Source organism: Mustela lutreola, chromosome 8, assembly GCF_030435805.1.
Source record: "Mustela lutreola isolate mMusLut2 chromosome 8, mMusLut2.pri, whole genome shotgun sequence".
In the NCBI taxonomy this organism is placed as follows: Eukaryota; Metazoa; Chordata; class Mammalia; order Carnivora; family Mustelidae; genus Mustela; species Mustela lutreola.
Window position 1 is genome coordinate 22,705,335 of NC_081297.1, and position 13,509 is coordinate 22,718,843.

A 13,509-nucleotide genomic window follows, 5' to 3' on the forward strand; every position below is an offset into this window, starting at 1 on the left:
CCATTCACCTGATACCTTCACTGACAAAACTGTAAGACAACAGCAGCCGGCTTCACTCCATTCTCAAGCAACACATTTTTTTTTTTTTTTCCATAGCTTTAAACAGACATTTAATAAACGCCGCCTAAAGAAAACACCTGCCCGGGATAGCTTCTCTGGCAACAAATAACAACATAGGAAAAGGAGCTCAGAAAATTACAGGACTCTCCCTGCTCCCTCTCCTGCGATCAGGCTCAGATTACTAAATCACGGGAGCCCCTGCCAGCACTCACTGGAAGGACAGCAGCAGCAACGACAATATAGAGTCTCCCCCAGACGAAAGCCCTTGAGCTTACACAGATATCCGAATTCTTCAGCCTTCCTCCCTTGGCTCTTTTCAGAAGCCTGACCCAGGTGGCCTTCATTAGCCAGACAGCGCCTTTCTCATCCGCAGCTGCAGCCCCGGGCACAGATCCTGAGTGCGCGCTGAGCCCTGGAGCGCCCCGGCTCCTTTCCTATCCATGCTCTGGGCAAGCCCCTCTTCTCCGTCCCTTCCTGCCTCCGGGGCTTTCACGCCTTACCCCGGAGGACTCAGATCCAAGGAGATTCTTATTTTCCCATTCCGGGCGCGGGGGTGCAAAAAAAAAAAAAAAAAAAAACCACCAAAAAAACACAAAAACCCCCAAACACTCGAATGCCTTATATTGCTTTAAAAATAAAGAACACTTCAAGTGCATTCAAAGACAGGCATCAACTCGTTCTAAACTTGATGCATCTTATCACACTCAATATTCTCTGCTCTGGGATTGTTACAGGAAATTAGTTGTAAGAGAACCTTTAAAAAAAAAAAAAAACCCTAGTGCAAAACGTATGCAGTGACATTTGCAAGTGCAAAGTTCAAGCCTTATCTTCAGAGATCTGGAGGGGGAGGGCGGAGGACGCACTCACCGCACTGGGCATGCTCCATATGTAGCCTTTTTACGCAGATGCCTACATCACACTGTTAGTCTATGTCAAATTGCCATTTTGCATCCGAAGTGTAAACAGCTGGAAAGGGCTCTTCAGTTCTATAGTAACAGGCACATGGTATGTCTGTCATGCAGCCCTTGCCAGTTGAAACATTCTCCAGAGACAAAGCATGCAATCTTTTCATTTAATGATTCCTTTCCATCACCCTGCTGCAGAAAGTATATCCTGTGCCATAAGACAATTCAAAAATAAGCAATATGATACACACGTTATTGGACAGGAGAAACCAATGAAGATGCTTATCAGTCATAGCATCAACCTGCTCTTGATTGCTTGTGACTTTCCAAACAAGATGCAGGAGACCCATTTGCCCCTTTAATTAGGACATGAAAGTAATCACAGCTCAAAGCAAGGAGTTTAACTGAGCTCAAAATGACTTTGAACTGCTTCTCCAACTGAGACCGTTTGAAAGAAAGTCCATAGACTGAATAACAGTATGCATTTTCAGAACAGTAACTATGAAGAAATTGCAAAGCTTGGTTGGTTGATTAGCTCGAGTTAAGATTTACAGAATAATTTAGTCCAAGTTCTTCTTATAAATAAGGTGACTCAAGTTTGAGAAGAGAAGATACTAATTTTCTGTACTAATTGAATTGCATTTTTAAAGTTCTCTGAAGAAATACACACTTCTAGATCTCTTAAAGTAAACATAAAATTCCATCACTGATTTCCAAATTACAGGGTTTTTTTGGCGTGGTGGAGAGGGGATTATTCTGTAAAGTCTCATGCAAATGGAAGATTTTTTAAAGAAAATCTTTGTTACTTTTTCTCTCTTCCTTCATTCCTCCTTCCTCCACAACCCCCCCCCCCAACCTTTCATCTATGGACTAAGACCAATCTTTATGATATAAATCCTAGAAAATACAGTAGAATAGAGGCTTTTGAATAAAAGTTACAGATTGAATGCACCTTAATTATGGTATCATAAATCAATAACCAGAATATTTATATTCTTGTGAAATAAATGTAAAATGTATGGGAGATACCGAATGCATTGCAATTTTTTATTCCAGTAAGATTCACAACAGGAGAGATAGGTATTTTTCCCCCCACCAACTAGTATCCTAGGGGATCCCTAATCTTCCCAGAGAGCTTCTCAGCAGGAGTAGCATAGTACAAAAATACCAGGAAGCCTAACTCTATCCCTAAAAGGGCCTCAGGCCCATTGTCACAAGTGTTGGCATTTTATTTATTTATTTTTAAATTAAATTTAATTTTTTTTCAGTGTTCCGAAAGTGTTGGCATTTTAAACTCAATCTCCCTGAGGAAGGTTCAGTTCACACCTCAGCGAGGATACAAAGTTTCTGTCCTTAAGAAATCCCATAATATGGAGAGAAAGGGCCCGACACACGCATAATTGTGTGCTATCCCCTTCCCTTCTGAACAAAGTAAGATTTAAAAAGTCCTTGGTTAATAATCAGATGTAGCTTTAAATTGCACAATCATGTTGAGACCTGTTTCCAGGTTTAGTATATGTGCTGCCGAAGCGAGTACCTATTTCCAGGTTTAAATAATAAAGCATTAAAAAAAAAAAAAAACTCTACAGTGACTTTTGGCAAAGATCTTTTGAATATTTGCAACAATATATTAACTATTGGCTCTTGTACAATATGAGATGGGACTCCCAACTGATGTGTAATGTAGCTTATAGAGAGTCACGATTCTTCCTTCATTCTTTGTATCTGTATTAATAAGAGCAAAATGGCAAAATTGTTTCATTACAGAAGTTGTATGAACCCACTGCAGAGAGAGACACACAAATAACAGTCACTTTCAATTCTCCCACACAAAGATAACCACTATTAAAGAGAAACATGTTTTTAGCCTCCAGAATTCTTGTGTTTTTGAAAGTCACCCTCCCCACATGTGCATTACAATTAATCTGCTTCCTTCTGGGAGTGTGGATTTATGCAGTTAGAAGTCATATATCTAATTAGGCTTTTGCCTTTGGTACCATATGGACTTTCTGGGTCATTCTGCCTCAAGTAGTCTCCAGTCAGGAACAGCTGGCAGACCATTCCATAACTCCAGAATAGGTTATTACAGGATGTACCCTGGATCTCTTGGGTTGCTACAATGTGATTAGCTGGTCTTTTACAGTTTTATCCTTGAAGCTACCTCCCATGTTCAGCTACAAATATTTCCTTTTCCACACCTTAATATTCTCACTTCTCATTATAGAGTTCCAAGATGTAACTTGCAACTTGACATCTCATTCCGGATCATTCATTTTTATCCTCAGAACTCTTACTCCAAATATGTGTGCATTGCTTAGTTAAATTGGATTAACTCATGTTTAAAAAAAATCTTTACTATTATTAGTTATTTAGAGAGGGAGAGAGGAGGTGGTGGGGAGGGACAGAGGGAGAGGGAGAGACTCTTAAACAGACTCCACACCCAGTGTGGAGTCCACTTCGGGGCTCGATCTCACAACCCTGAGCTCATGACCTGAGCTGAAATCAAGAGTCAGATGCTGAACTGACTGAACCACCCAGGTGCCCCTAACTCACACTTTTTTTTTTTTTTTAAGATTTTATTTATTTATTTGACAGACAGAGATCACAAGTAGGCAGAGAGGCAGGCAGAGAGAGGAAAAAGCAGGCTCCCTGCTGAGCAGAGAGCCCGATGCGGGGCTTGATCCCAGGACCCTGAGATCATGACCTGAGCCGAAGGCAGAGGCTTAACCCACTGAGCCACCCAGGCGTCCCTAACTCACACTTTTTATCTACTCTTCAGTTTTTGTCTTTTTCCAATTTATGCCAAATACATGCACCAAAAGTGTCACCCTTTTTCTTTTAACACCTTTTTTCTATATTTATGAAGTTTGCTTTTTTGATGCTGTACTCAGTTTCAATCATATATCTTTCCAGCATCATTTTTCTGCAGTGTTCTTTTTCTTGTATTTTCTCTTTTAAAGCCCAAAGGGTAAGAGTCATAAGCCTATACAGGAGTAGCATCTTGGATCCCAAAGTGGTCATCTATTTCTGTAGAAAATCTTCATATGAAAGCAATGCTCTTGGGAAAAATCGATTTCTCACAGTATCCCAAGGCTACCCTGATTCTAGATAAATATGTTCCATCCAAACTCTCAAGACTTCAAATGACCCTCCACATGTATAGGACAATGCTAAGCCAATGGCAAGTTTGACTTCCATTGTTTCCTCCTGACCTGCCATGGGACAGATAGACATCCCATTGCCACACTCCTCAGGCCCACGCTTTCAGAAAAAAGCAAGATGTGATGGACTTCTGAGGCCAAGGACCAATGGGAAGAGTTCTATCTTGTATTATCTGCTTACATTAGCTGGCAGAGATAATTCTTCTATTTCTCCTATTGTCATCTCTTTTTATAGGTAAGAATTTTTTTTTTTTTTTCTGTGAAGAGATCTGGATCTCTAAGAAAATGAATTGCCAACCCCTGCACTGTTGAGGTTACAACAAAACCATAAACTGTTTACTAATGATAAGATCCTGACTCCAAAAATTTTAAAGTGGCAGACCACTGAGATGAAGTACATTTACATGAATACTGTATACTTTAGCTTGCAAATGTCATGGAAGTACTATTCATACCCATTTAATTAATGAGATTCTCAAATGTGAATGGCCTTCCATTTGGCTTAATGTGAAACATTAACCAAGGTCATGGGAATAAATCCATGTGAGTTCATCCCTGTGTGGTAACTTTGATGATTATGTAAAAGCTAAGATATTAGCTTCAATTTTCTCAAGAGCACAGGGAAATTTAGAAACTTTTTATAATTGCCCTAGGTACTGACAAAAGGACTAAATGTTACCCAAAGCAAAACCAAAACCCCACCACATGCATTTACTGAGTACTTCCTACTTTGTAAAAGTGTATCATGGTCTGACTCTAAGTTAAATGCTGGGAATATGACAGAAAAGATGAAAGCTAAGTTCCCATCGGGGAGCCTAATAATCTAGTTGAAAAGCAGACCAATTTTTTTTTTTTTTAAGTAATCAGAAAAATAATCCAAATAAGAAAACACAAAACAGGCTGAGAAAGAGAATAATGGTGAGCAGGAGCTATTTTAGTTAGGGTTATGAGACAGCATTCTGAGATGTTATTGAAGCTGAAATATCCCATAGGAAAAAGACAAAAAACAAGTTAGCTTTAGAATGTTGAGAAAGGCAGTGTGTGGGAAGACAGAAGCGCATCTCCTCAGGCCTGAGGACAAGGTTTACTCAGCAGTTTGAGGAAGGGAAAAGAGATCAGGGTAGTTTAACAGGATCCTTTTTCCAGAGGACAAAGTTCAGTCTCTCCCTCCTTTCTTCCCTCCTCTTTCTTACGCTGCAGGTAGATACACACTGAGGCACACTTGCATTAGGGATTTGGGGAATCCTTCTCTCTTTTTTTTTTTTTTTTTAATTATATTTATTTATTTGACAGACAGAGATCACAAGTAGGCAGAGAGGCAGGCAGAGAGAGAGGAGGAAGCAGGCTCCCCACTGAGCAGAGAGCCCGATGCGGGGCTCGATCCCAGGACCCTGAGATCATGACCCAAGCTGAAGGCAGAGGCTTTAACCCACTGAGCCACCCAGGTGCCCCGAATCCTTCTCGTTTATGGGACATCACCTCATAGACTCCTTATCCCTGTAGCATTTAAGTTGTTAGTAAAGTCCACATTATGAGGAAAATCATGTCTTCTGACACTTAAACAGAGTTCTCAGATTTTCTTCCTTCTAAATCCAGCGCTCTCTCCCAAGAGTCTGTTTTTCAGATAGTGGTATGTTATGTTAATAATTAGAACAATTAATTTATTAAGATTAGGCTATCTATATGAATGATCATAATAATAACTGCTGATTTTTTAAAAAATATTTTATTTATTTATTTATTTATTTGACATAGAGAGAGAGATCACAAGTAGGCAGAGAGGCAGGCAGAGAGAGAGGGGGGAAGCAGGCTCCCCGCTGAACAGAGAGCCCGATGCGGGGCTCCATCCCAGGACCCTGAGATCATGACCTGAACCGAAGGCAGAAGCTCAACCCACTGAGCCACCCAGACGCCGCCTGGAGACAGATTTTAAATGGAATTCAAATTTGAATTCAGGTTCCATGCATGCATCACTTCATACAAATAAGCCAAAACAATCCTTTCCTGCCACTAAAGTTTCTACTTGAAAACGCTGATGATTGAAAATGCTCTTTTACTGCTTATCAGGCACACATGTAGCCATTTCTAATGGTCATAAAATGCCAAGATGACTTCCAAGTTCTTCGTTGTCTTTGCTAAACCTAGCACGCATGCCCTCTCTCTCTCTCTCTCTCTCTCTCTCTCACACACACACACACCCTCCATATACATTTTCACAGAACCTCAAGTTTTATCTTCCCCAAAGGTGCAATGAAGGTCCAACAAAAAGCAGATAATTTCTTATTCATCACTGTAATGCTGTTTTGTGCAAAGAAGCATTCAAAGAGTTGGCTGCTACCATGAAATTTTCCTCCCTTCAGAGAATCTCAAAATTGTAAAGCCTTCGTTTCATTACTCATCTACAATAGGAAGTAGATAGGTAGAAGAGGAAAACAATGGAAGCCAAGAAATTAGCTATTTAAAGTTCTCTCTTTTCCCTGAAAATGAACATAACTTTGGCAAGCTGGCCTTTGGTAGCCATGTTGGCAGCTAATCTTGCTAGAAGCTGGCTGGAATTCAAGCATCTTCTGAGTATATGATCAACAGGAACGGTTGCTGGTGTTCAGCACTGAAGCTGAAGTTACTAAAAAGTACAAATCAGAGACATGACTAAGTCACCTATCTTTTAGAGGAATATTTTTTTTTTTAAAAAGAGTAACATATTAAAACGCAGTTAGCACCAAAGTATGCCTTAAAAGAAGGGCATGTGGCTCTTTGTATTTTGCAGAAGAACCTCTGAACAAAATTTGCAAAATTTGATGTTGCTAAAAAGAACCATTTTTAAAAAGTTAAAATTAGATGGCCATTTTTTTAAAAAGATTTTATTTATTTATTTGACAAAAAAAGGATTTTATTTATTTATTTATTTATTTATAGGCAGAGAGGCAGGAAGAAGGGGGGGGGGGTGGTAATCAGGCTCTCTGCTGAGCAGACAGCCCAGTGAAGGGCTCGATCTCAGGACCCTGAGATCATGCCCTGAACCGAAGGAAGAGGCTTAACCCACTGAGCCACCCAGGCACCCCTAGATGGCCATTTTTAATGTTATTTTGAGTTTGGGATTTTAGGCATAGGATAAATAATTTCCCTTCATAATTACAACATTGTGTGTGGCTGGGGGGGGGATTGCTGAGGGAGGTTTCTAGGCCTTTCATATATGTTTACTGACGGTGATAGATGACAACAATGTTTCACGCTCTATAATTTCTTACCTAAAACTTTACCTTTCAGCCATGAAAATGGAAATGAGTAGGCAAGAAGCCCGAAAAATCGCAGTCTGGGAGAGTTGACTTTTCCTAAAATACTGCTGAAAAAATTTAAATTAAATGAGGGAAAAGGAGTGAATGAATCAGACATAGGACATTTTTGGCACAGGAACTCATGGTGAGTACAGATACTGTCAGAAACTCTGCGTGGACATCACTACCTTCGGTCTTCCCACCGAGTCGTGCTGATCAGCAGACACAGGCTCTCACTCCTCTCTGCCCAAGAAAACCTTCCTTTGATTCCATTTTCTCTGCCACTCCCCATCCCATGTCTTTGCTCTCCTCTGCAGAAAAAAAAAAAAAAAAAATGCCCCAAAGATGTTGCCAATATTCCCTTCAATTCTCTTCTGGTTTTCTCTGAAACCTACTCTCTCCTTGCCCTCCACCATCAGTGCTCATCCAGGCGGTCAGTGATAGGGGGCTAAGTCCGAAGGGCAATTCTCCACGTGCATCTTCCTCAACCTATTAGGAGCACGGAGCATGGTGGTTCAGTATCGTTCCTCCTTCTTCTTATTCCCTTTCTCAATGGGGCTTCCAGAAACGTCTCTCTCTGTCCTTCTCCTACCTGTTGGCTCCTCCTTCTAAGTCTCCTGTGCTGGTTATCTGCTCTTCTACCATCTGCTCTGGCCTCCCCCCCCCACACAGCCTCCTTCTCTCTGCTCCGACCTCACGCATCGCGTCACAGGCACCAGGAATGCTCTCTCCCTAGATTTTCACATGACCAGCGACCAACTACTTCATGTCTTTGTTCAGACTTATAAATCTTAAAGATTTCATTTATTTGTTCGACAGAGAGAGAGATCATAAGTAGGCAGAGAGGCAGGCAGAGGGGAGGGGAAGCAGGCTCCCCGCTGAGCAGAGAGCCCGATGCGGGACTCGATCCCAGGACCCTGAGATCATGACCTGAGCCGAAGGCAAAGGCTTAACCCACTGAGCCCCCAGACGCCCCCAGACTTCACCTTCTCTATGAGGCCCTTCCATGACCATCCTATGGAAAACTAATCCCCAGCGCCCTCCAGTTTCTCTAATTCCACTTACCCTCCTCTACTCGTGCTTGTAAATGGTGCTTTTACCTTCGGACACACCATCTAATTTGGTTATTATGTTTATCATGCGGGGTCTTTCTCCCCTCAATGGAAACATCCATGAGGGCAAGCATACTCTTTCCCGTTTTGTTCACTCATTTACCCCATGTGCCAGAACAGTAGCTGGGATGGCATACGTGCTCTATGAATATGTGTTGAATGAATGAATAAGGGTTACCAGAGAGAGACAGAGAGCCTGTTCCCCCTCACACCCCATGTCTCAAACCTCCTCCACTACAAGGTCCTCCTTAGCCTTCCTAAACATTTCTAAATATTCCTAAACATTCTCAGGTTGCCTCCTTACTAAGAAAACAGCAACAGCAAATTGACCCAGATGGTGAATGGCTAATAAAGACTTGGTACAGTGAGCAAGAGCAGAAAACGAAGACCTTAACCTGAGGATATACTTGGTGTTTTATCGTGACCCTCAATAAATACCAGTTCCATGAACTTAGAGCAAAAGTCAGCTATGATCAGTTGATTAAATACACATGTCCCCTAACAAACAAACCACTTAAAAAAAAAAAATCATTGTACTTAAGATGTATACTGCAACCTTATTCCCAGAAATGTAGGAGAGATTTTATATTTTGAAAATATGATTGATGCTCATTTTCTATGAAGATCCTTTTCTCATTGATTGTACTTCTTCATTCCAGGGATTTAAAGTTCCAGTCCTAAAATGGCCAAGGACCCTTTGTGTAGCCATAGGCAAGTCATGTAAACATTCTCCAGGCTAGAAAAAGGAATATAAAAAACCCCCTGAAAAAGGAATATAAAAAACAAAAGAACTAAAATTAAAAAAAAAACCAACAAAACAAAACAAAACAAAAAAACGGTGCTACTAGAAAGAATATTCTTAAAAATTTTCTTACAGATGGTTGAAAAAACACTGTAAATATGACATACTGTATGACCGTTTACTGACTGTTACTTCTCATGCACTAGCCCTGCTTTTCCTATGGGGACCGAATTTAAATTCACGGCAGAGAACGTGACTATACATACAATGTCTAGTAAGACAGAGTGTTCAAGAAAATCAAGCCAGCACAGAAGGAAGATATTTCTTCAAGCAATTCTGGGTGATATATTTAAAAGGAATGCAACTGACTAACTGGACAGATATATAAAACTCTGAAACATCTTAATGGGCTCTCTATCACTAAATAAAGGTCACATGGGAAGATGACATGTCCAGTGGTGAGTCTTTCCTTGAGTGGCAGAACAATCAAACAATAAATCTTGGCACCTGCCTGCCGGGGTGAACGCTCCCAGGTGTGGCAAGGCACAATCAATCCAAAGACATTAAAGGATAGTCATTGGTGTCCTCCAGGGAACCACAGAGCTGTAGGAAGGGCTATGGCTTCAGTCCTTAAAGATTTTACCCTCTAAAATGTTCTTTGAATATGCAGAAGTTCTATTAATTGATAAAACAGTCAGAGATCAGGAGATCTAAGTAGACAAAGGTTAAGGATACAAAATTCACAAAAAAAGCAACCAGTCACAAGCATCTGGAAAAAGTGTTGAGGCTGCTCAGTGAAACACAATAACATTTCCTCATTAAATGAGTTCTCTCTGCCAAGTACCAATTCACAATGTTATGAGGATACATTAAAACTGATGCTTTAACATCTTGTTGATAGTGTTTTGACTTTCATTAAACCCTTTGGGAAAGCGATGTTCTTTCTGTTTGTATCTAGACGTGTATCCAGACTAATACATATTTAGACTATAATGATTTCACTTCTGGGACCTGTCTTAAGAAAATTCGAAAATTATGTTCCATACAACACTTAGATTATTACATAACCTTAATAATAGTTACAAAGCCTGTAAAGCATTATAGACAAATGTTATTGATGATTATATTTGGTTAAAAGGATAAAGAAATAAAAAATCTGTATCATTTCTTTTTTAAGATTTTATTTATTTATATGACAGAGAGAGCGCGCGAGCGAGCATGAACAGGGGGCGGGGTCGGGGGAGCTGCAGAGAGAGTGAGGGAGAAGCAGGCTCCCCACTGAGCAGGGATCATGACCTGAGCCAGAGGCAGATGCTTAACCTACTGAGCCCCCCAGACGCCCCTGTATCATTTCTATAAATACATACATTCATGCATGTAAAAATACTGGGAGGGCACAAAATGAACAGAAGAGATAAGGTTGGATTCACCGTTTTTCATGCAGGGAGCTAATTTAAATTTTTTTTTTCTGTAATGATACCATTTTTGAATAGAATTAAAAAGCTCTTAATGCAATTGAATTCTCTAACAAAATACCCTGAAAGTATTTTTTGTGTTGTATAAAAGAGGATTGGCGGATATATACTTTCTGTAATATGTTGATTTAACCTTGATAGTTTTTTGCATGTGGGGAAGGAAGACAAGCTATGGATCTTCTGAAAGACTCTTTATGCACACTCCAATGTTAACATTTTAAAGTAGTACATATTACATTTCTCTGCAGAAAATGCGTTAAAATGATTATGTTAAGTTTCCACTGAAACACTGGGACGTTCTCATATGACTGCTTAAATAATTTTTTTGCTACTGGGTTAGATACTTAAGCAGGCCAAATGACTCAGTAATTTGGTATTAGATTATTAATATACTGCTCTAAAAGTCTAACCTTCCAGAAAGATATGACTTTGGTTCAGAGAGACTTAATATTAAAAACAGGCTACGCCATCAGGGATTTGGCTGGAAAAGCGCCAGTGGTATGGAGCATTTAGAAATAAAGATCTGCAAAGTACCCTACTGACCTAAAATAGTTAATGCATCCCTTAAGCAGCTAACCTACCTTGGGGAGGTGATTTAAGAACCAGAGACGATCTGGTTTAAATAAATCTATGTTTAGAAATGTGCTGCAAATTTTAGATTGTTTAGCCGGAGCTGTATTGTTGGGTATGTCAATACGCTATTAATGTTAGAAAATCCAGAGTATATTAAGCACACTTAATAAGCATCAGACATAGCCACTAGGTAAAAAGCAATTCATAGGGTATTTCCTGTCTCACAAATAAAGGATTTTTTTTGCAAATATTCGATATGTGGCTTCATAGACCAAATGCTCATGCGCCCGCCCCCCCCACCCCCAATTCATATGTTGAAACCTAATCTCTAAAGAGATGGTATTAGGCGGTGGGCTTTTGGGAGGTGATGAGATCATCACAGTGGAGTCCTCCTGAATGGAATGAAGGCCTTTGTAGAAGAGACCACAGAGAGCCCCCTTGCTCCTTTGACTGCATGAGGTCCCAGCAGAAAAGAGGGCTGTCTGTGAACCAGGAAAGGGGCTCTCACCAAACAATGAATCAGCCAGTGCCTTGATCTTGGCCTTCCCAGCTTCCCAAACGTGAGAAATAAATATCTGTTGTTTTTAAGCCACTCATCTATGGTATTTTACAATAACAATTCACATAGACGAAGACACAAGGAAATAGATGTTCTGATTTAAGTTTAAAAGTATAAGGGACTTCGGTGTTGGTAAAACCTCCATCAAGACAGGCAAAAATGCTGTGGCAGTTTGGTAAGAAGACCGTTTGGTAAAGATTAGAAAAGACCAGGTCACTGCTGCTGACCATGCCTGTCGACGCTTGCACGATGGCCTGGGGACCCCTGTGTCAGAGCCTGTTATATGCCAGATGCTTCTACTGTTAAAACAGACCCCAAACGTGAGCACTTCAAAGCAAAAATACATCTACTAGCTCTTCCACTCCACTAAAATATCAATCATTTAGTATTGTGGACAACTAAATTTATTATTATCTCTCCCTCCCCAACACACACACACACACACTAGACTATACTGTTCTACTTTCCTGTCCACAAGGGTGGCAAAAATTGGGTGTTTTTTTTTTTTTTTTTTCTCCTCTGTATCGCTAGGGAGAGTGCACATCTGGGAAGAAGAGCCCGTTGGGGTTTACAGACGTTCCAGAGGTAATAACCTACACATGCTTTTATGACAGTTTTGGTAATTTCTGTATAGGAGAGGGACAGATGCTCCGAGGGAATGTAGCAGGGAGACTAAGTAGAAGCTTCTAAAAGGAAAAGCAAATTTAGGCTGGATTTAACGTCGAGAGGCAGCAGGTCATAGAAAGAGGTAAGGGGAACATGTTCCAAGGCAGTAGGACCAGTTTCAAGAAGAGAATTCTCTTGGCATAGTTAAGGAGCCAGAGCTTAAGGGGCAAGAGGAAACCTTTTGAGAGAACTCATTGGAATATACCTTCTGGCACTTAGGACTTCAAGTGTAAAGTGATACATCCAACTACCAAGGGAATTAAATTATAGGCATACCATTAATTCCTTAACTTTTCAGGGAGGAATACATGCGATCAGCTTGAATGATCCTTCATCATCATCATGATTACAACCAACGATTCCTTCAACCAGTACCTACCGTGCACCAGACACAGGATCCAAGAGTAGGAAGTTACATTCCCTGCCCTCGAGTACTTTGCAGAACCCGGATCAAATACCAGTTAATATTTTAAAGTTCCAAAACACAAAAACCATACATTTTATTATGTAAAATTTAAAAATTATAAGTAAAAAAAAATCCAATAATAACATTCGGAAAAAATTTACAATAACAAAAGGGTCCCCTCTTTCATATCCTAAGAGATCTGGAAACCAGTAAGAAAAAGATCAATACCACTAGAAAAATGGCGGGAGAAAAGGAAGATATTCACAGAAAAAGAAATGTTTAAAGCATATGGAAAATGCCCAACTTTAATTCTGATGTTAAAAGAAGCAAAATCAAAGAAGGTACTAGTCCTTATTGGCAAAGGTTAAAAGCAAAGCACTTGTTAGTGTGGTGCTCTCATCTTTGCCCCGAAGGACAAAATCTGGTTGCACTTATCAACATTGAAAATTCCTTTATGACCAATAATTCAAATTCTGATTCTGTAACTTTAATCTTCAAAGTATGTACAAATATATATAAAGAATGTATACATAAGAATGTTCATTAAAGCGGCACCTGGGTGGCTCAGTAGGTTA

The 13,509-nt window shown here is 40.1% G+C and overlaps 1 protein-coding gene across 10 annotated transcripts in view; it reads right to left on the reverse strand.

The window, feature by feature from the left end:
- The window catches only part of CACNB2 (calcium voltage-gated channel auxiliary subunit beta 2), a 380,480-nt gene that overhangs the window by 121,880 nt on the left and 245,091 nt on the right, over positions 1-13,509 (reverse strand). For 2 of the 10 annotated variants that reach the window (XM_059184009.1, XM_059184007.1), the window contains exon 1: positions 336-824. The exons of the other annotated variants lie outside the window; for them this stretch is intronic. In XM_059184009.1, coding sequence (XP_059039992.1) covers positions 336-404 — 69 coding nt within the window. In that variant the 5' untranslated portion in view covers positions 405-824. Of the gene's footprint in view, positions 1-335; positions 825-13,509 lie in introns of those variants that run through there. 10 annotated transcript variants of the gene reach the window in all.